Raw genomic sequence first — 23,140 nt, 5'->3', positions numbered from 1 at the left:
ATATTTCCTCGTTTTCGTTAAATGCTTGCCCTAATCAGCCAACGTGTTGAATAGGAGAGTTTCTGTACGAATAAAGTACAACTCGTTTGTTTACTAGTTTATTTTTTTTATTTTTTTTATCCTCGCCTCATCCCGTTATGCGGGGATGGATGCGTTATTCCTGAGTCATGGGTGTTTTCTATGTATATAAGTATTTATAAAAAATTATACATTATTATATATCGTTGTCTAAGTACCCTCGACACAAGCCTTATTGAGCTTACTGTGGGACTTAGTCAATTTGTGTAATAATGTCCTATAATATTTATTTATTTATTTATTTATAAATCACAATAAAAAAGTTATTCATATTGACCCGTTTAACATTTACATTTGTTTGGCGATTGCATACTCACATCATAGTCATCGTATCATGCATATGAAACTAGGCCGCAAACTTCTTTGATTATGAACGTGAAAATGTTACAATTAAGGAAAAAAATGTACCGTTTTATTGAGGAAATGCATAAACAAGAAAGGTTTTACACATTGTATGAACCTGAAGATGAAGATCCTGGCAGGGTCGCCATGTATGGACGGCATTATTGAAACAACAGCTTGGATGAATATAATTTGAATGATTCTGAATATAAGTAGGCATGATATGCATTTATTTGTACAGGAAATGCTTATTGCAGTAGTTATTCTTATTATGTAATGGTCTCAATGAAATTTTATTTTGTTTCAGATCGTACGCCATGCTGTTTCGGACCGAGCGCCGCCGCCGCTCCACCTTTATCTTAACCAAAGAAATTAATCTCACATAGACGCCATATAACATGTGAACCATGAAACTGGACCTACTCTTCAATATCGACACGTTCGACAACCGCACTGTAGACTTTAGAGACCTCTCCACATCAATGTATCTCACGGACTCTTACGTCAACAAATCTTTAGAACTTAATGAGACAACCAACGACTTGGTCTATGCACAGTTCGATGACCACCCGATAATTGTGGCTTTAATTATCATAAAATGTCTTATTATGCTGTTTATTATTCTAGCAGCGATTTTTGGGAACTTACTAGTCATAGTTTCCGTCATGAGACACAGAAAACTGCGCGTCATCACGAATTATTTCGTCGTGTCGCTCGCACTAGCTGACATGTTGGTAGCTATTTGGGCGATGTGCTTCAATTTTAGCGTGGAGATTACCAATGGAGAGTGGCTATTCGGGTACTTCATGTGTGATGTGTGGAATTCCCTGGATGTATATTTTTCTTCGGCTTCAATATTGCATCTGTGTTGCATAAGCGTGGATAGATACTACGCAATCGTACAGCCATTGGACTATCCTTTAATAATGACAACGGGGAAGCTAGGGATCATGCTGGCCGTAGTATGGTGTAGTCCAGCATTGGTCTCCTTCCTACCGATCTTCATGGGATGGTATACGACGGAAGACCATCTGGACTTTAGGAAAAGACACCCAAAAGTGTGCAGTTTCACTGTGAACAAAGTGTATGCCGTGATTTCAAGTAGTGTGAGTTTCTGGATCCCGGGAGTGATAATGTTGTTTATGTACTATAGAATCTATGTGGAAGCCGATCGACAGGAGAGGATGTTATACAGGTAAGACTATAGTTCTATATACCAACAAAACATATCACTCTTATCCAAAGACCAACACACACTAAACTACTCGGCTGCAAATTTTAGAGAGACCCCACACTAAATAGCGTTCTCCGAGCGTCGGCAACTGCGCAGCGACGCCATTTCCCATAGCGATGCCTAAACACCGTCGCTCAAAAGACGCTAGTGTGAGGTGGCCCTTAAGGGAATTGTGCACTTGGTGTGCAGTCCACTTGCAGTTCCCACACATTCACAATTTTCACGCAACTCAACTGTTTCTCTATCGAAAAACGCCGGACGCGTATCAGGTATTACAAAATATTTTGTAATGTAAAACAAATACATCTGCGTATAAGATATATACTAACTGTATTACGCAATGTTATAAATTCTCGGGGCAATTAAGCAAGATTACCGCGAAAAGTTTATAAGGTACGTTAGGTCGTTAGATTACTGGGAAAAGTTTATATTACAGTTAGGTAAATCTGCGATCAACCTAATTTTATTACACGTACGAATATCGAATAATTTCTCATGAAATCTGTATTTCTATCCTTAAATTGGTATAGTTAAAGACGAATTTATGAGGTAATCTCTATTATAATTCAATTAAGACTGGATTTACATCAACCCGGAAACACTACAATGTTATGGTTCGGCACGCAATGTTCATTTAGTGCAGCATATTGTGAAAGGTTATAATTAGAGTTAGACTAAGCTAAGTTTGCAGCGTTTTTATAGCCTAAACTGTGCAAATGTTATTTTAAACGTCGTACTTCTAGGATATGATGTATAAATGGCAGTTGTACTATATATTCTGGGCTACCAAAATCGCTGCCAACTTATCTTGGTCTAACTCTAATCTGGGCTATAACCGCGAAAATCGAAGTTCGTCAATTGCAGACATTTTTCTCTGTCACTCTAATTATGTCTTAGTCAGAGTAAAAGAGAAAGATCGCCGCAATTTGCGAATTTCGGTTTTCGCTGTAGGCCCCCTGCAATTCGTTATAGACTGATGTCAACCTGCTACAATGCATCTATTTAAAAATAAACCTTTTCCCCCAACTGAGAACCTATTTCCCTTAAATTTTTAATTTGGTTAAAAATACAAGCGGACGGGAGTGTCCATACAATTTTTGATTTTGTAATCCTGTTCTCAACTGTATTTCATGCATAAAATCGAACTTAATAAGTTTTTGGCAAAAATTTCATTTTTGGTACAAGCTTTTATCGCTGATTGTACTTTTTTTTCCACAGCCAACTAATACTCATCGAGACAATTCTAAAAACCCCAAACACAATTAGGTTGCGTTGTTTTATCACAGAGTTCCTATGGCTACCTCCTGCCTCCATCATCAGATCAACTTGATGGTACTATAATATTGCATTGTCACCCGACTTACATATGTATGCAAAATTTTCAGCTTCATCGGAAACCGGGAAGTGGGTCAAATTTAACTTACAAGATTTGTCCCATACATACTAACAGGGAAAGTAAAAATAATAAAAAAAAGCTTGTAAAAAAAAATAGGTAACTTATGAGTAATATGTAACTACCGAAAAACATTCAGAACGACTTAAAGCCAAAATTTTTTTTTTACTGGAAAAGGGTAAACATCGAAACAAACGAAAATCGCACCTGGTGGTAAGTGCTGATGCAGCTTAAGATGGAGTATGCTTACCTAATATATGAATATTCACTCTATTTAAGTTTTTAAAACCCTCATTTTACTGTAGGAAAATTAGAAGGAAAAAAATATGTGGACCCGGGTATGTCCTTAAACTACGTCCAAAAGAGAGGTATGGGCAATGTGAATGTCATCTCGCCTTGTGTGGTAGGGCACAGCACAGTAGATGTCATTCCAGATCTAGAGCAGAGCCCAACTGAGGAAGTACCTCCACCTTACAGAAAACCGCAGCCAATAACACTTGACCCTACTCATAGTGTTGTGTTCCTGCCGGTCAGTAAGGTTGCCAGAGCTCAACGAAGGGGGTGGGGTTAGGGTCGGCAACGCGCATGTAACTCCTCTGGAGTTGCAGGTGTACATAGGCTACGGAGACTGCTTACCATCAGGCAGGCCGTATGCTTGTTTGCCACCGACGTAGTATAAAATATATATATATATGGCGCGCCGCGCGAAACTTGAGACAGAAGATTTAAATATGTTATATTCAAATGATACTGCTATGTTATACAGGGTGACGATATGTATATTGTAACTGGAAAGAAATGAAATCAGACATGTTTTCATGATTTTTTTCTATCGAGCCAACTTTTCCGTTTTGCCTTGCCATTGTATAGTTTTCGTGTACAAAAAAAAGACAGTTTTCCTCTATGAAAAAGTGTAAATATTCAATTATAAAAACTATATATTTAGGTTAGGCCCTTCTTAACATTCTAATTTGTTTTCTTCATCATTTTAATTGAGGGCCCACCGCGGTGGTTCGACGTGTTGCCTCCCTAACACACTAATGAACGAATTTACAAGTGCGACAGAGAAGCAACACGTCGAACGTGGTTCGCGGTATGCCCTCAGTTTCGTATTTCGTTCACGCTCGGATTTCCATATTTTCCAGTTGAGCGTGTAATTTGTTCTGCGAATACAAATAGTGCCTAGACGTGACCTTGGCTCGTTGAAGTTTATTGAAATCTAAGGTGGAAAATGTAGGATTTAATGAGAAAAGTCGAGAAAGGTCAGTAACGCTTAGCTTTTGAACGGCCGCCTAAGCCTAGACGGTACGGTAAAGTGATCACGTTATGATGATCGGTCCAGTTGTTTTTGAGTTATTGCAAAAAATCTTCTTTTTTTAGTAAAAAACACGTACAAAGCGCTGCAAAGGTATTACCTTATGCTTTTAACTACTAATAACCCCCATTTTGCCTATTTTGACAGAATAGTAATTACGAAACCCTACACTGATCATGGCCCGACATGCTCTTGGCCGATTTGTCATTAGTATTCCTCTTTCCCACTCACGAAATGTTCATATACGTGATGGCTTCCCTATTATAACAAAATTTAGCTAAAAGAAAATGAGCCATCTATTATAAAATGGTGGAATTTGAAAAGACATATTGAGGTTATAAAAAAATACGAGGCTCGAAAATCTCAAAAAACAAAAAAGTGGAATTTGAAAACACATAATAATATTGAGATTATAAAAAAATACAAGACCGGTGCATTTTTTTTTACTTTCAAAGATAAAAAAGAAAATGGTACCATTTGATTCCTTACATTTTATTGAAAAATAAATTGTAATATTTCAGGGTCAAAATAGCAATTTTCTCGATCTTCCATACATTTTGGATCGACTAATGTAATTTGACGTCACATTACAATATCATTTTGTTAGAGGCGTTTCAATCGTTGAGTGCGAGCGTAAGACTTTAATTCTCATTTCTGACCTTTGTGTTGTTTAGACATTAGATTCTCAGGGAAATTAAGATCGATTGACATTATTTACAAAAAACTGTCAAGTAGCCAATTACCTTTATGCGTAAGTGTCACTCTATATCTGTTGGTTTTTGAAGCTCAAATATAGTCGTACGTCAGTAGGTTCTATTTTCTATTCTCTGTTAATAGCTACGGCAGTCTGCTAGTACATTAGTAAACTGAAGCGTCAAGCGATGAAGCCACGTTGCTTTTGAACGAACATCGGCCGAATGTAACGTGGCCGATGCTATCTCCTGACACGATCGTGTGATTTCGAGGAAAATGGGCTTTCTATCAACGGAAATTTGACTAAAATAGGACCAAGTTTACTCTGCATAACATTTTTATGAACAAAGTGTGGTGACGTCATTATTAATTCGCGTTCATTGTAAACCAAATTTCTTATATTTTTAAAAGCTATGTTTTTTGTTTTGTTTGTCGTCTTCATGTGTGTTCACTTAATGTTCTGTTTTTGTTGTCTGTACATATTCGTACATGTTTGTGTCTGTCACGAATAAATTGTTTTTATCTTTATCTTTCTTCTTCTTATAGTGCCGTCTCCTGCCTGATGATATGATTAGCCCTTATGGGCTATTTTTTTTTCTTTGATGCTGCAGCTCGAAACAGCGATCTGGTGCTGAGGTTTTTGAGCCACGAGATACGTCTTCTACTTCGTTTGCCTTGGATTTCCCCTGTATTGTCAGCTGGTGGAGGCGGTATTTGTCATTTCGCAATACATGACCAAAGTACTGCAGTTTCCGAATCTTAAATTTGTTATCTAAAAATTTTCTTCTCTTTTGCACTCTCTGCAGCAGGCTGACATTTATTACTCTACCCATCCATGAGATTTTCAATATTCTCCTGTATACCCGCATCTCAAACGCTCCTAGACGTTTAGTTATAGCTTAAGTGACTAAATGTATCTTACGTAAATATAAATATACCTTATCATATCAATGTCAAATTTCTATGAAAATATGAACTTTATAATGATATTCCCTCACTTTGTTCTGTTGAAGTCAGTGCAAAGTTAGCGTAGACAGAATCTAGGGTGTGAAATTGGCTTCATTTATAACCGAATGGCAAAGGGTAATTTCTGAAATAGGTGTATGTGTTTATTTGTTTGATCGGCACGTAAAATAACTGTTTTACAATTGGCCTCTTAATGCGATCCGCCTATATTGAATATGTTCGACATTTTAATTTATTTGAAATCTATTTTAGTATATTGGAGCGATAATATGCAATTTTATATATTGTTTTTAAAATTCAATCATTATGCCCCTTTTATAATTGTCGTGACTGCTTCTTTTAAATAAGAAACGTTTTTGATAATAATAACGGATAATGAATTGATGGATTTGTTTTGTATTGGTAAGGTTCTGGTTTCTGTTATTACAATCAGAATATTAAGCCTCCATTTATTTTTAGCCAACTACCTCTAATCTCTAATTACATTTAATTTACATGCATCAAATTGCCTTATTAGGCTATCCAATCAGTAGATACACAGCATTCATTAACAATTTTACATTAAACATTAAATATACATTAAAAATGATTCGCGTTTTAATAATATAATTACGTAGTATTATCAATGAGATGTTATGTACGGCAAGATTATTGAAATTATACCTACAGGGTGGGAATTCAGATGTGACAAGAAATCACTTTTCGTGACTGATTGTGAAGTTTCCTGGAAACTGGTACCTTATTGATAGTCGTTGAAAAGAACGTCTTTTGTTATGAGTATTTATGACAGTTGCGCAGTGTCAATGAAGTGATTTTTCTCTCAATAGGATACTTACCATTTTAATGCATTGTTAATTAACCGATATACATAAAATAGTTGGTTATTTGAACGAAACAAAAGGCAAGAAATAATATCTAATTAATAATAATAAAACTTGTCTTAAAGGGCCTCTGCGATGTTGGCTTCGGCCCACACACTTCTCCCAAAGGTCCATGACTCAGGAACCTGTGTTTATCATACAAATAACTCCTTCCTTCCTTACCCGGATTCGAACCCAGGACCATCGGCTTCATAGACAGGGTCACTACCCACTTGACTAGGCTAGATCGGTCAGAAGACTCGGAAGATGATTATTATTCACATGATAGTATCTACTATTATTATTATATTTATTTATTACATTTAAATCTAAATCGTACAGAAAAGCGCCTTGAAACATTTCCGGATTTGTACTCACCTGATTCATAGATAAAATTTACATTTTAAATATACATAATAAATAATACTACTGTTACACTGTAACGCCGTTGCGTTGCGAATTGATACGATAAGTTGCTAATAAGTATTTCAAAAACGAATAAAAACCATAAACTTTGATACTAATCAACATCTGTTTCAAATTTATCTTTCCGTACTTAATCACGTCTTTTTATTTCTCATCCCTTCGAAAATTTCACCCTGTAAAGCTATAATTGCCATACTATCCTCCTAATTACGCGTTAAAATTCCATGCACTGCATCTAAACGTTATTTATTATAAAATTTTGAACCATGTGACACTTGAAACTGAGTCGATATTCCTTTAAAACCGGATTGCGGTTAGATCTTTTACGCAAATGGTGTAGTTTAAAATTTCAGTAATTAATAGTTGCGGAGTTATAATATGATTAAAGTTCGGGCCGGGCGAAATTCGGATTCTAAAAATATGAACCGAAATAAATGTCATTTACGAAGAAAAAGAGTGATCTGGGCCTCCCAGTCCCAGTGCCCAGGGCTGGAATCGACCCAGTGCCCTCTGCTATCGCTGAAGTTACCTAAGGCAGTGTCTTACCTGAGCGAATAACTCGCGAAAGCGAAGCGGCGCGGCGCGGGTGAATTCAATCCTTGATACCTATGGAAATGTCCTACGTGGGCGATCTCCGAATGCCGTTGGGCCGCCGCGCCGTGCCGCGCCGCGCCGCGTCGCATTCGCGAGTCATCGCCCACGTAAGCCGCGCAGTAAGCCCCTCAGCCACCCGGGCTACGGCAACGTGTGTCAAATTTTTCCAAATACCTATAGGCAATTCCTGGCACTGGTACACAAATGCATCAAAAACAACCTTATCGAGAAATACAGTGAAACCACCGCCACTATTTTGCCATTTGCGCAAAATTTGCCGCGGCCGACCAAGAGCAGTTGAAGCTGTATCTTGCTTGTGCCATTGATATTGCTTTGCTTGTTATCTTGGTTGTGCCATTTATTGGAGTGAGCGTGAGAGCAATATTACCTCATATTATAACTATCAAACCATTGATAGATTTTATTAGTTCTGAATTCCACCGGGCGCTAAATCGGTAAAGTTGAGGTTATCTATAGAAATTAATCGCGAGTTAGTTTTATTACTTTGGTAAATGAATTTGGCTTCTGAATGTGAAAAGTTACATACGCGTTAAGTTAAATAAGGTATTTAATTTGGGTTGATATTGAAATATGGAAGACATTCATTAGTATTAGGCGTATTAAAGTATTATGTATATATTATATACACTAATGAAATGAAGGATAACATGAGTGACGGATTGTATTGATTGTTGTTATCGCGACAACCGTGCGGCAATGATATCAGCTCAACCCGAATATTCCTGTCTCTATTCGAATATATATATTTTATCATTATCAGCTTTAAGCAAGAATTTTTCCATCGTAAAAAAAATAATATTATGAGACAATATTACACAAATCGACAAGTCATTAGGGCATGTGTTGTGGGTACTAAACAACAATACACAGTGTGTCCCTAGTCATTGGACAAAGCCGAAATGTACAATGTTGTTGTATGTATGTAGGGTATTTATGACCAGTGTACAAAGTATCATAACAACGGGTGTAGCGGTGTCGAAGAAATTAACAAATTACCATTTTTTTTCTTTGGAGCTTTTCTTTCAAAAAATATTTTTTTTATCTTTTGTTCTAATTAAAAAAATATTAACGTCAGAGCATTCCTGAGAAGTAACCCTACGTGGGATTTCAGGGTTTGTCCAATGGCTAAGGTCAAATAGATAGATAAAATACTAATACTTGAAACAAATCATAACTTAGAGGAATAAATATCACTCAAATAAATATATCGAGGAAACTGAACTAATTTCAATAAAGCCTAGACTGGGGAGAGGCTCAGATTACAATTCAAGAAAAAGTTTTTGGCAAAAATTTCATTTTTGGTACAAGCTTTTAACGCTGATTGTACTTTTTTTTCCAAAGGCAACTAATACTCATCGAGACAATTCTAAAAACCCCAAACACAATTAGATTGCGTTGTTTTATCACAGAGTTCCTATGGCTACCTCCTGTCTCCATCATCAGATCAGCTTGATGGTACCATCATTGTTGTCACCCGACTTACATATGTATGCAAATTTTCAGCTTCATCAGAAACCGGGAAGTGGGTCAAATTTAACTTGCAAGATTTGTCCCATACATACTAACTTGTAAAATACTCAAATTCAAGATGCCAATTAGTATGATTAGGTTTTCAAGCGGACCCTAGGCTTCCTTTGTGGCAAGATCCGGGAAAACGCTTGGAGGATGATGATGATCTTATTCACTGACGTAACGTACGCATCGCAATTTTCGAAGGCCACGTTTATAAATAATAATAATAGGAACATTTTATAGCATTGTCGAGAAAATTATCCCATTCCAATTCAGGAACTTGGGCGACAAAACAAAAGCCTATCCAGTGAAAAAACACTAACTATTGACAAAGGCAAATTGAATAATTTCCGTGCCCATAACCGAAAGCAATCATCTCCGCTTCAGCGTACTTGGTTCATCGACACAGACCACAATACACTAGATGGAGCACCTGTGTACTTTGATTTATTATGTTTAAATTTGTTTTCCTTACTTACACGTCTTTTATAAAATGTCATTAAATTTTGAAAATTTCTTTAGTTCCACTAAAACAAAACATGTACATATTACGTTCAAAATCTCCTTTAGCATTAATACACAAACGGTAATCTTTGTTAAAATTATGAACATTATACCGCAGGAAAAAAAAACAACGTATTTTTGGTCTAACATGTATATAGGTTCCTATTAGAATTGCCAGATTGACGCTGGGTTCCCACTGATTTCTAGAGTAAAATTACGCCTATTTTCGTTTAGCAATCAACGATTCGTTGGTGGGTCCTTTGGTATATTGTGTTGATTGTTGCTAGGCTTGGCGAAACGTTGTTTTTATAGGTTTTTATTAATCTTAAGGATAAATCGTATTAGAGAGTTAATTATACATACGCTTAAAGTACGGTCTTATTATTCTCTTTGAGCTACAGAGGTTTGTTGATAAATAATTTCAAGATATAGAGGTGATATAAGAATACGTGCATTTTTTCGATTTACACAGGTAAAATTTCATGAGGTTAAGTATTTTTTGTTATGGAGGATTTGAGCTTTGAAGGGAAGGGTATAGCATTTTATTTCGGTTAACGAGGATTTCGTCTTATCGGGGTTTGAGTTAGCGAGGTTCCACTGTATTAGGTATGTTAAGTAAGTCGCTTGGTATACGGCAGAACATGTCCAGCCCATGCAGGACTACTTCGTAAATTTTAGTTTTGGCACGCTAGATAGTGTCTAATTCGGCCGGCATAACATCATGTGGTGGGGATGAAATTACATGTTTTTGGTTAACTAGGTACTTTACAAGTTTAAGTATATTTACGAGTATTTAAGTGTGACGCCATGTCTCTATAAACGCTTAACAATGCAGAATCTAATAAGTGAAGTCTATGATCGCAAGATATTAGAAGATAAGGAATTTAATTAAAATTGAATAATGGCCCAAAACGCTATGGCTATTTAACGAGGCCATTTTTGCCATTGGAGGGAAACTTTGCTTATAAATTGTTTGTTATAATGTTAATGACGATACTTATAATTCTTTTGACTTTTTACGTCTTGCTAATTGAAGTAGGTACAAACAGACAGAAGCATTAGGTTTTAGGGTTCCGTACCCAAAGGGTAAAACGGGACCCTAATTACTAAGACTCCGCTGTCCGTCCGTCTGTCTGTCTGTCTGTCTGTCTGTCTGTCTGTCTGTCTGTCTGTCTGTCTGTCTGTCTGTCTGTCTGTCTGTCTGTCTGTCTGTCTGTCCATCTGTCATAAGGATGTATCTCATTATCCGTAATAGATAGACAGTTGAATTTTCACAGATAATGTATTTCTGTTGCCGCTATAACAACAAATACTAAAAAGTACGGAACCCTCGGTTGGCGAGTCTGACTCGCACTTGTCCGGTTTTTATGATAAATGAGGCAAACGAGCAGACGAATCGCCTAATGTAAGCGAATACACCCGCAATACTAGAGAGGTTGTAAATGCGTAGGTTGTTTAAGATAGGAGTAGGTATACGCTCTTTTATTGAAGGTTTGAAGGTCGTATCGGTCTGGAAATACAACGCGTTTTCACTCAAACAAGCATTTTTGTCCGGCATCGTTAACGTAAGCAAAGATGACCCTGACTGTAAGCAGCCACTAAAGTCCAGTTATAATATCAAAGCCGGCCCGGAACGGATTCACTCCACCCCAAAGTCCCTAATAAAACAAGGAATTTGCATAGTATTAGCAGGTACAAGTACTTAATTGCAAAGACTGATACCCAATTCTTAAGAAGACGCATTGTGAATTTTGGCGTCAGGTAGCTTGATTTATCTCAGCAATTACAAAATTCATGGAAGTATTTTCTGGGGAACTGGTTATTCATGGCATCGACTTCATTTCTGTAGTTGCCGGTTCACCATTGGCTAACTTTGATAGCAGAGAAAATCGTATCGAAGATGCCTCGTTTTAAACAAACTTTTTCATTGTGCAGGCAAATGGGACCGATTCTCTGGGCTCTAAAATGTCAATGTCGTTTTTTTGACGACCTAGTGACCCTGCCTATAAAGCCGATGGTGCCGGGTTCAAATCCTGGTAAGGTCATTTGTGTGATGAGGGTGTTTTCTATGTATTTAAGTATTTTTACCTTGTCTGAGTACCCACAACACAAGCTTTCTTGAGCTTACTGTGGGGCTTAGTCAACTTGTGTTATAATTTCCTACAATATTTATTGATTTATTATTTAGATATATACTTTTTGGCTATATAAGTAATTTAGTGACAAGCAGAAGCCGAAATACGATTACTGAACACTTTCTCGTTAGAAAAATCTAGAGTTGGGTCCTTTATTGGCGGGGCAACTTCAACAATTCTAAATATGTATTACAGCTAAACTGTGAAATGAACTGTCACCCGCAGTAGTGCTGGACTACGACCTTCAAACCTTCAAGAAAAGAGCGTACTGCCATCCTAAAGGTCGACAACTCACTTGGTACCACCCATCGCCCCTGGACACCTGCAGCTCTAGAGGTGGTGCTATCTGGAGTTGCAGGTGTATGGCATTCGCCCACTCACATCACTTCAGACGTCGTCTTGATTGTCTATAATTTACTTGTCTCTGCCGGAACTGACAAAACCTCTCAGATTTCCCTAATAAAGCGAGCCATGACGAGCTTGTGGTAAAAATTTGCATAGTATTAGTTTCCAACCCTCTGTTTATTCTTGCAATTCCATAAAATGTTCAATGAATGCTAACATGCCAAGAGTAGGTATGGTTTTTGTAAAATTTTCGCCTTTTGTAATAAAATATATATTTTCATGAAATTCATACATTGCTCTGGACCAAATGAGTGAGCGAATTACTACTCGTCGCCCCACAGGTCGCATACTTCCAGGGTGCAGCCTAAGCGCTTTGAAGTAAATACACAAGTAATACCACCCAGGTCAACGTTGCAACAGTAAAGGATGATTCACGTTAGGATGGTCCAGGTCAAGGCCAAGGCTCCGATACTTTGTTTCCTGTAGAAAGCAGTCGTCATCCGACATTACATCACCTCATTACACATAGCCATGACACCTATAGCAGATGATTGTTGCAGCGTCGAGTAAAACCAGATATTGCGGGGAGGTTGATCGTAACGTCTGCCATGACTAAAGAGTCCAATACCAGGGCGGCATCCTCTGCCACAGCAATCTCAAACATGACGCTCTCGTCCTAGGACTCTTCCAAGGAAGGAGGTCTAGCAGCGCGGAGTCTTTTCTGCCTAAAGTTCTCTAATCAGTCTTTGTCCTGTTTGTCTACACCCGCTTTGAGAGTTCGACGCCACTCTTGTAGTAACATTCCCACAATAAGCGCCGTTAAAATTAAGGGCCGTTTATTTGAAGATAAGAAAATAAACGCTCTGCTTAAGAGCGCGAAAGACGCAAAGTGCCAAGTGGAACAGAACGCTTATCACCCGGACCCGGGTGCGTCTTTAAACTACGTCCAAAAGAGAGGTATGGGCATTATGAATTTCATCTCGCTTTACGTGGTAGGGCACAGCCAGTGGATGTCATTCCAGATCTAGAGCAGAGCCCAACTGGGGAAGTACCTCCACCTTACAGAAAACCGCAGCCAAATAACACTAGACCCTACTCATAGTGTTGTGTTCCTGCCGGCGAGTAAGGTTGCCAGAGCTCAACGAGGGGGGGGCGGGTTTAGGGTCGGCAACGCGCATGTAACTCCTCTGGAGTTGCAGGCGTACATAGGCTACGGAGACTGCTTACCATCAGGCGGGCCATATGCTTGTTTGTCACCGACGTAGTATATAAAAAAAAACCTATTTAATATGTCTGAACGGAATTCAAACATGGAAAATCGATTAGCATTAACAATGATTAACTGTCACCTTGGCTACGCCCCTGGAGGACGTAGTCAAGACACAGATCTAGAATGACGTTTACGCTTAAAGATAATTAAAGTGTGCAAAGAGGTAAGCTAGATATGAAGAACGTGACCACTTTTTAGCTTTACAGCAGTCCGTAGGCCCCTTGAATGTAAGTACCAAAACCATTGACTTATGCATTACTTCGTAAAGACTGGCCTTACGGTCACTAAGAATGGTGCTAGTACAGTAGTGTTATTTTGGGTGTCATGCACAAATTCGAGCCAATCCTGCAGTCTAACGCAGTTGCGACCAATCGCGAGCGTGATGCGAACTCGCGTTGTGGCATTCCACCAAGGCAGACCAAACGATAATAGACCTGGCTCGCAGGAACAGATTTCCATGACCAATCGTCTTCCGGGCAATAACTGGATTAGTATGGTGCTGTAGATCTCGCGATAAGCTTTATAAGCCTTAAAGATAAAAAATACATACTTAGTTGAGCTATAATCACAAAAAACTCACAATGATCTTACGAGCCATTGACCCTATTGGCTTATGCCAATTTCAAAAAATGAAACAGCTGAAAAAATCTATCTTACTTCAGTAGTTAGCCTGCTCACAAAATTTCACGAGAATCGGTTGAGAAATGCGACCTGCAGACAAGAACATCCAGACATACGATTAAAGCAAAATTATCCTATAATATTATTTATTTATATTATATATCCCCGTGAAGAAAATACAAGATAATGGATAGATTTCGCAATTACATTGGAACATTTGTCAAAAATTACCCTCTCGCATATTGACCAATTTAAAAAAAACGCAGTCCGTGACACTATGTAGAAAATACGTATAATGACCAAATGCAAATTACCCTATCCCCTTACGTATAATGACCAATAATTTCATCGTTCTTAAAACGTAAATAATAAATATTATATGATAAATCGATCTTCACTGTACATAAAGCAAATTAAGACAGACGCTAAGGGAAGGTGCTTAGGGGCCGTCTATTTGAAGATAACGAAATGAACGCCTTGCTCAAGTGGGCGTGAAAGTGCCAGACTTGAAAAGCCCAATCGAGCACTTGAAGTACCTGGACTGAAGTTAAACTTTGCTATTTCAAAAACAAGACAATTGAAAAATCGACCAGAGACGTGTCGGGCCACGCATAATGAACAGACCTTCATACAAAAGACTAAATCTATTAGGACATTTTTCTTCTCGTATTGAGATCGAAGAACTACGTGATTTTGAGTATAAATAACATGAAAATTTCCAAAAAAGTGCACAGTAGGTAAGTACAATTCTAAATAAAATGCCTTTCCTACTTTTAATCAAATTGCTAATTATTTTCTTAGAAGATTTTTCCTGTCGGTACCCCAACGCGATACTTCAACTAAATTAATTTCCTTTTTTATACTTAAAATAACAGTCGTAAGGTCCAAATTAGCATGTTAACATATGGTAACATTGAATACATTTGTAAATGTAAGTCAAACATTTGTAGGATTTCATTTCGTAATGGAGCGTGTGTGATTAGCAGAGATTGGTGGGATAATGTGGGCCCGAACTATTTTAAAATAAATTTGAGAGATAAAATGTGGCTATAATTTTTTTGTTTGTAGTCTTTGTTATTGTTTTATTATTGTATAAATATAGGTGATTGTGTTATGTCTGATCAAATATTGTCCAGGTGGCCAATAAATAGATTTTTTAAATATTTAATTTACGTAAAACTATTTCTCACGACGAAAGAACTATTTCTCGTTGCAGCTAAGCCTATAGATGTAAACAATTCTGATAGAAAGCGTTATTTTTTTTATTTTTTTCACTTTTAACTACATGTATGTAGTGCCTCATTTAAATTAATGGAGCGTGTATGATGAGCAGATATTTGTGAGATTATGTGGGTCCGAACTATTTTAAAATGAATTTGAGAGAGAAAATGTGGCTATTTATTTTTTGTTTGTAGTCTTTGTTATTGTTTTATTTTTGCATAAATACAGGTGATTCTGTTATGTCTGATCAAATATTATCTATAATAGGCGGCCAATAGCCAAATTTTATTCACGTAACACTTATGGAATCACTTTGGTTTTGCAAATCGGTTATATGCGATTTTCTCAGAGACCGTTTGACGGAGACAGCTAAAATTTGGAACAGTTATAGTAATTACCACCATTAATATTGTAAATATTAAAACTGCTTATTTCTTATTTTGGGAGGAAGTTTAGGGGGTTGAGAGGGGTAAGCTGTTTTTTTTTTTAATTTTCGTAAAACTATTTCTCAAGAAGAAATAACTATTTCTCTGGTTGCAGCTAAGCCTATAGATGTAAACAATCCAGATAGAAAGCGTATATTTTATAAATGAGGGTAGTTTACAGTTTAAACCGATTTATAACCGCTTAGCCTACCATACCTACTCGTACCTACTTGGTCGCACGGCAGATCTTGTGAATGTTTTCACAGATTTTAATTTAAACGTGTAAAAGTTCAATATAAAACTACAATTTACATTTTACACTAGCCCTCCTTTAACTATTTAAGGTTATCGTAATATGAATATGTAAGTCCGGTCCGACTGAGAGGGAGTGACTACCATATCGTTACACTTTTGTTATGTCACGGACAAACCATCGCGTTAGGTATAATATCTGTCACTATTTGAGCCAAATTGGGTCCCAGCGACTAGGTGAAGGAGGTGGAATATCTGAAATTTCATTTCATTTATTTCACTCAAAAACCATGATTATAAAAGGTGTTACATAAAGTTTTGATACATAGTCACCCTGCAAGGTCGAAGCACTGTCTCAAAAACTAGTTTAAAGCTTAAAAGTTTATTTAAACAAAACAAAATATGGTTATATCTTGATATATCATTAAATACGCTACTACTAAAATATTATAAACGTATCTCATAATAGAATTAATAAAAGCTTAAATATAATACTGAGATAAGAATCCTCTCAACATATATACCGTCACAAAATGACGCAAGCGCCAAACCATTTCAACCTCACACCGACCTATTAATTTTCTAACTAAAATAAATCCAATTTGCTTTAAAACCCCGGCCATCTACAGTGAAAGAGATTAAATAATGCCTATTTAAACATGTTTTATTCCTTTTAATGGATGAATTAAATTCCTTTTATCTTTTTCTATTCAAAATTCAATATATTTGTTACCGCGAAACATTTCATTTTTTACCTTTTTAAATAGCTTCTAATGCTAATTTTAACAAGCAAAGAACTTAAAATAAAACAAAATAATATCAATTTCATGAAACCATTATTTGCTTAAAGGGAGAATAGATCAGAGAGAAAATACTTAAAACTTCAAATACAAGAGCCAAGTGAAGTCATTATGTTCATTTGTTCACTGCTTTTTTGTAGGTTCAAGAGTTCTTCGGAATCCGGGAAATTTTAGGTGGCCCCTACTTTCAATCATGATCACTAGATGCAACTAGGAGATAAAAAATATAACTGGGAGTAACTTTACTTACTCTTAGTAAGTGAAGTGATAGAAATTCGAAAATAGATTAAATTGGGGCGTTTATTTCTCCTAGTACCTATATTTATTTCTCCTAGTCTCCTAACACTATATTAGAAATACTTGATGGTTATCAGATATGTCAGAAATTCCGTCTACTTATATTCATAGCTGCGTACTACAGTACTGCGTACTACCGAAAACCGTAAATATTTGATTTGAAAGGTGCCTATTGTTTTTAAACCTCTATTGTTCGATTCATGATCAACGAGCGAAATTCTATTTACCTTACATATCGTGGACATCTGTATGAAAAACAAATACGACTGTGGCATTGAAGGATTCTTTGTTTTGCATGTACCTGATACCAACGGAGGGAAATTTTCAACAGTGGAATTTCAGTTTCGGTTATACAAGATATATGGGGAACGTATTATTCCATTTCAAAATTAAATTTTACATGATTTGGGTCGCACATAGCAATGGATTTTTATCAAACATTTTCGGTATAGACCGGGATATTGTTTATGATTACCGATTAGTTATTAGGTAAGCGACATTTTCAATACGATTACCATTCCAATAAGGCCTAGTTTTCCCTTTGGATTGGAAGCTCAGATTGCAGTCGCTTTCATAAAAACTAGTGTTTACGCTACGCAAATTTTTGGGATTGGTTGCCAAGCGGACCCCAGGCACCCATGAGCCGTAGCAATAAGCCGGGCCAAACGGTAGGAAGACGGAGAAAAATGTACCTATTAGTTACTAGCTGTGCCCGCGGCTCTGCCCGCGTGGAATTCGGTCTGTATCAGTAACCGGCTCATTCACCGCTAATTTCTCTGCTCTCCCCTGGAGGTGGAACTTGAAGTAAAGTTGACAGATGGATACGCTAGAGGACTGTAGTCCAGATAAAATATTTGACAATAAGGTACCACCATCCAAGACAGTGTTCATGGAATTATATACTGCATGTTCACCTTCGATTTCCGCCTGCTCATTTTTCTGCGTGAGCATGGACCGTTCCTCTATGAGCGTGAGTATGGATCTCTCACAAACCCAAGAATGGCTCAGGTCTCCGTACACGCTCCGAATGAGGTTTTCAACGGATGGAACGATCCTGCATAACGTCTCTGGTAGTTGTGGCTACGCCTAAAATTACGATCTTCGCTATATTTTCGTAACCTCAATGCGTTGCAAGTCTTTCGTGAAAGGTTCGTTTTTTTCGGGAAGGCATTTTCAGTTCTTAGTTCTTATAGCATTTTAACGCGTATAAAATGCGAGTCCCAAATCGTTTGACATTTACACCGCAAACATCAGAGAATTTTTTTTTCATAGTACCCACCTTCGTAGCCATTATTAAGTGCTTAAAAGAAGCGATATGTATGAATATGGATCCGATAAAATTACGATTAGGTATAATTCATGACGGAGAAAATATTTTTTTAAATAATTATGCAGTTATACGCGTGTTGATGTGTGTTGATTTTGCCACTACTTAACTATGTAAGTAAACTCATTTTTAACCGACTTGAAGATTTCAAAAGGAGGAGGTTATCAATTCGGTGTGTATTTTTTTTATGTTTGTTACTCCATAACTCCGTCATTTCTGAACCGATTTTCTATATATATACAGATTGGTCCCGTTTTTATTCAAATGTGAAAGGCTAATATAATGGCAAAATATAATGATTTTTGTATTTTCTTTAACAAATCTAGCATTTACATTTAAAAAAGTGACATTTGATGAAGTGGAACTGCTGATAATGATCAGAATGGAACTCTTCAACGATACATAGTACACGTTTGGCGATTTGTTCTCTTTGCATGTTTGTCAAGCAGTTAGGTTTTCAAGGCACATTTTTATATTGCTATCCTATTTAGTTTTTTTAATAATTATCTGGTGCTTTATTTCATGCATGGTGTGAAATAATTTATCTTAAATACAGTCGAATACCCTATTGCGGGTATCTTACCAGTCAACCATAGGGCAAATCTGAAATGTGTCAAGGTGGGTGCAGTGACAAAAAAAAACATGTTACCTCCTTTTCTACATAATTAGGCGTAGGAAGCTGTCTTTTTAATTTTATTGTATGAAATCAAAAATCAACACTAATCGTTGTTTCACCGGTTTGATGTCGGTTTTTTTTTCTTAAAAATTATTAGTTTACGTGATTACTAAATGTTTACTCAATTCCCCAAAATATGGCACTGTGCAATGTATGGCAATTAATTTACTGTCGTTTAATTTCGTTGTATTATTACATCAACACAATTGAAATTGAATTGATATCCGTACCCCCCTCTTCTAACTTTAGAGTTAATTTGGCAAAATCCTTCCTCGGTGGCTTAATTTCAGCACCATATCTGTTAGTTTAGCAGGGTACTCGATACTCGTAGCACATATTTGTTGTAAAAGTTGTAATGTCTTAGCCTGGCTAAACTCTACTACAAAAGCTTTGTAAGCTGAAATACTGTTACTTTCCTCAATTCTATTGAAACCTTTGGAAAGTAATACTGAAATTTTGTAAATAAGGGTCTAGGCTATAGGGGATGAATTATAAAATAAACAAGGTATTAAATGCTAATAAATTTGATTTATTGCATTAAAATTGATTGAGTATGATTCAATAATTTATGAGCTCTATATCCAATGAAGTCTGATTAGGACCCATTCGGATATACCGCCTTGATTGCTAGAGCCAAATACCTAAGTCAGGAAAACAAGACGGAACAAAAACCTGACTGCCCAATTTAACCTGTACACAAACATAACAAAATATGTGTCAGATAAAGACAAATTAAAACCTCATTTAAATTAGGTATGGCGTGATCGTTTAGTGGTAAATATAGACCAACATCATGATAAATAACAACCCGAGCTCTCTGAGGTGTGAGACATGTTACATGATAAAATAAAATCTGAAATATGTTCCAACAAGCACAAAACATATCCGTTCTTAAAGAAAGACGAATATTAAACCATGTCAATAAAATGAAACACTATTTTAAGTGCATTAAAACCAATAGGAAATTATAAAATCCTATCAAAATTATTGAATACTACTTACAAGACTACTATAATAAACCCTACCTTCTTCCTATAAAATGCCATTGTGGGATACATCAGGAGATCAAAATATTCCTACTTTAAGATAAAGAAAATTATGAAACAAGAAGTTGTAGCAAGTTCTATTAATAATATATAAGGTTTAGTAATATGCTCAGATATAAATAAAGATATGTTAGCACTTATGTTGTGATTGACGTATTGATAACGTATTCATAAATGTGTTATAAAGATCGACCGGGTGAAGTCTGGCTTCTCACAACTGTATTACTTTAATTAGTATACTGTAAAATAGCTGGTTGCAGTCAACTATAAGGCAACCTTTTGGATCTCATAAAATTATCATGCATACGCCGCTCTATGGACAACTCCCTAATATGTCAAGCCGCAAATCCCACGTGAAATGTTTCCATAGGTAAGTCACTTGGACCTTGCACCGTCTGCAGTACCTGAGGCATGTAGCCTAATGGAATATTACACGTAAGGTTCAGACTATCAAGTACTGAAACCGGGATAATAGTAAATAAATGACACGAGTGACCAAGAACGAAAATATACAAGACAATGATATAAGCGTTGCCCCTAATATCATGAGATCAGCCATTTTACTAAATTGTCATATGCAACGTCACGCTAAGAGTAAGACTGTTAATTAAATTAAAAGCCAGTTGGATTAAGATTTGATACCTTTTGATCAAATATAAGTAAAAATGTATTAGTACTTATGATAACACATTCATAAATAAGCTATAAAATTAGGTAGGATCGACGGGGTGTAGTCTGGCTTCACACAACTTTATCACCTTAATATACTGTAAAATAAAATAGCTGGTTGCAGTCAACTATAAGGCAACCTTTTGAATCTCATAAAATTATCATGCATACACCGCTCTATGGACAACTCCCTAATATGTCGAGCCGCAAATCCCACGTGAAATGTTTCCATAGGTAAGTCACTTGGACCTTGCACCGTCTGCAGTACCTGAGGCATGTAGCCTAATGGAATATTACACGTAAGGTTCAGACTATCAAGTACTGAAACCGGGATAATAGTAAATAAATGACATGAGTGACCAAGAACGAAAATATACAAGACAATGATATAAGCGTTGCCCCTAATATCATGAGATCAGCCATTTTACTAAATTATCATATGCGACATCTCGCAAAGAGTACAACTGTTAATTATATTACAAGCCAGTCGGTTTAGGATTTGATACCTTTAGTCATAACTGGGATCAATCAAATGCAACGACAATCCCAAATATAACTAAAAACCGCATTGTTAAAACAGCCACTTATAAAACCACTGTGACAGGTTTCAACAACTACAATTGATTAGTAAATATATATAATATCCTCTCAATTGGACATAATCCAAAATGTAATAACCACATTCTAGTCATATGATTTGATTCAATATGACAAATAAATTAGGGCAGGTATAATACATTGGCAAATACAGATCAAACTATATACCAAATGATCAAAATATATACACCCACAATAACATTTCAACATACGTAATATACTTAGGTATGTACCTATAAAACGGAATCATGATCATAAAATAAGTATCAAATAGGCACCAGTTATCTACCTACAAATAAGATGAAATTAAAACCTTTTGTATAATTTATTGAAAGGTTACGTCACCGCTAGGTATTAAGATCTGCTTGATGGGGCTTCGATGCTCTCACATCATGATGAGAAGACAAGGCAAGGCAGGATCAATTCTCGTTCCACGCAAATGGACGGTGCACTGGATACAATGTGCAGGCGTGAGATACAGATGCGGCGTAGTGCAGCCAGCCTCTTCATGTAGAAGGTAGGTCTTGCATCTGGGCGCCCGTGGCAGTGGGGTTGATCAGGTACCGACGAGGATGCTCGGAGACACCGAGACACTCGAAAGCCGCTGATGGAACAAGACTCGCTCCGCAACCACCGTGAACCGGAAATTGAGACAAAAATAGTGCTTAATATTCTAATCGAGTTAAACATTTACGCCCTACGGAATATATGAAGCTAAGTATCTATATGAATAAAGGCAACTAGGCATTCGAAGGAAGAATCATTTCAATTATGATAATCAAACTATAATAGTAGAAGTCAAAGGATCTAAACTTAGTGGCGTACAGAATACCTATAACAGTAGCCACAGTAATTAAGCTACTGTAAGAAGTCATTGAATAAAACCTATAATGTATTGCGACATAATATTACGTCATTAGCCATTTGTATAACATTCTAAATAAATAAGTATTTTGTAAAACTCATTCACCAAACAATTATATCAATCTAGTTTATGAACTTGGTTGCTAATTAAACAAACGTGGCCGTATACCTATATACGCGCGCACAAATAATTACACAACCAATTATTTTTGTAGTATTGTAAAAGGTGAATTATGTATTACATCATAATTAATACACTCAACCTATCAACCTGCATATTCAATCAAAGTGCTGTAATTCACTAACACTGAAACATGAAAGTATGTGATATATAGATATGTCAGGTCAAGATTGAGATAACATATAACTCAGAACCAACGCACCGTGTCTACTAGCTTGCACCGGAGTGAATCTTCACCTTCGCCCACATCTGCGAGGTCCGCATCTTGATTTGAAGCGTTGAAGCTCTCGAAGGCAGAACACCCCAGGAATTGATGGCGAGACACGAAGCAGGCGCCCTTAGGATCCGCTGACAGGACTCGATATTCCTCGTACATGAACCGAGAATTCAGAAATAAATAATTTTAAATATATGTTAAAACATTTCATGAATTAAATTACCTACACCGTTCGTTGACTTTACATGTTATACTATAT

At 36.7% G+C, this 23,140-nt stretch overlaps 1 protein-coding gene across 1 annotated transcript in view; it reads left to right on the top strand.

Annotated features, from left to right (window-relative positions):
- The first annotated feature begins 593 nt into the window (after positions 1-593).
- Positions 594-23,140, top strand: part of LOC133529450 (octopamine receptor beta-1R-like) — a 42,210-nt gene continuing 19,663 nt past the window's right edge. The window contains exon 1 of the mRNA XM_061867155.1: positions 594-1,615. Coding sequence (XP_061723139.1) covers positions 828-1,615 — 788 coding nt within the window. The 5' untranslated portion in view covers positions 594-827. The remainder of the gene's footprint in view (positions 1,616-23,140) is intronic.

This window comes from Cydia pomonella, chromosome 21 (assembly GCF_033807575.1).
Source record: "Cydia pomonella isolate Wapato2018A chromosome 21, ilCydPomo1, whole genome shotgun sequence".
NCBI classification, from domain to species: domain Eukaryota; kingdom Metazoa; phylum Arthropoda; class Insecta; order Lepidoptera; family Tortricidae; genus Cydia; species Cydia pomonella.
Note: the sequence above shows the minus strand (reverse complement) of the source record. Positions and strands in the feature narration are given on the sequence as shown.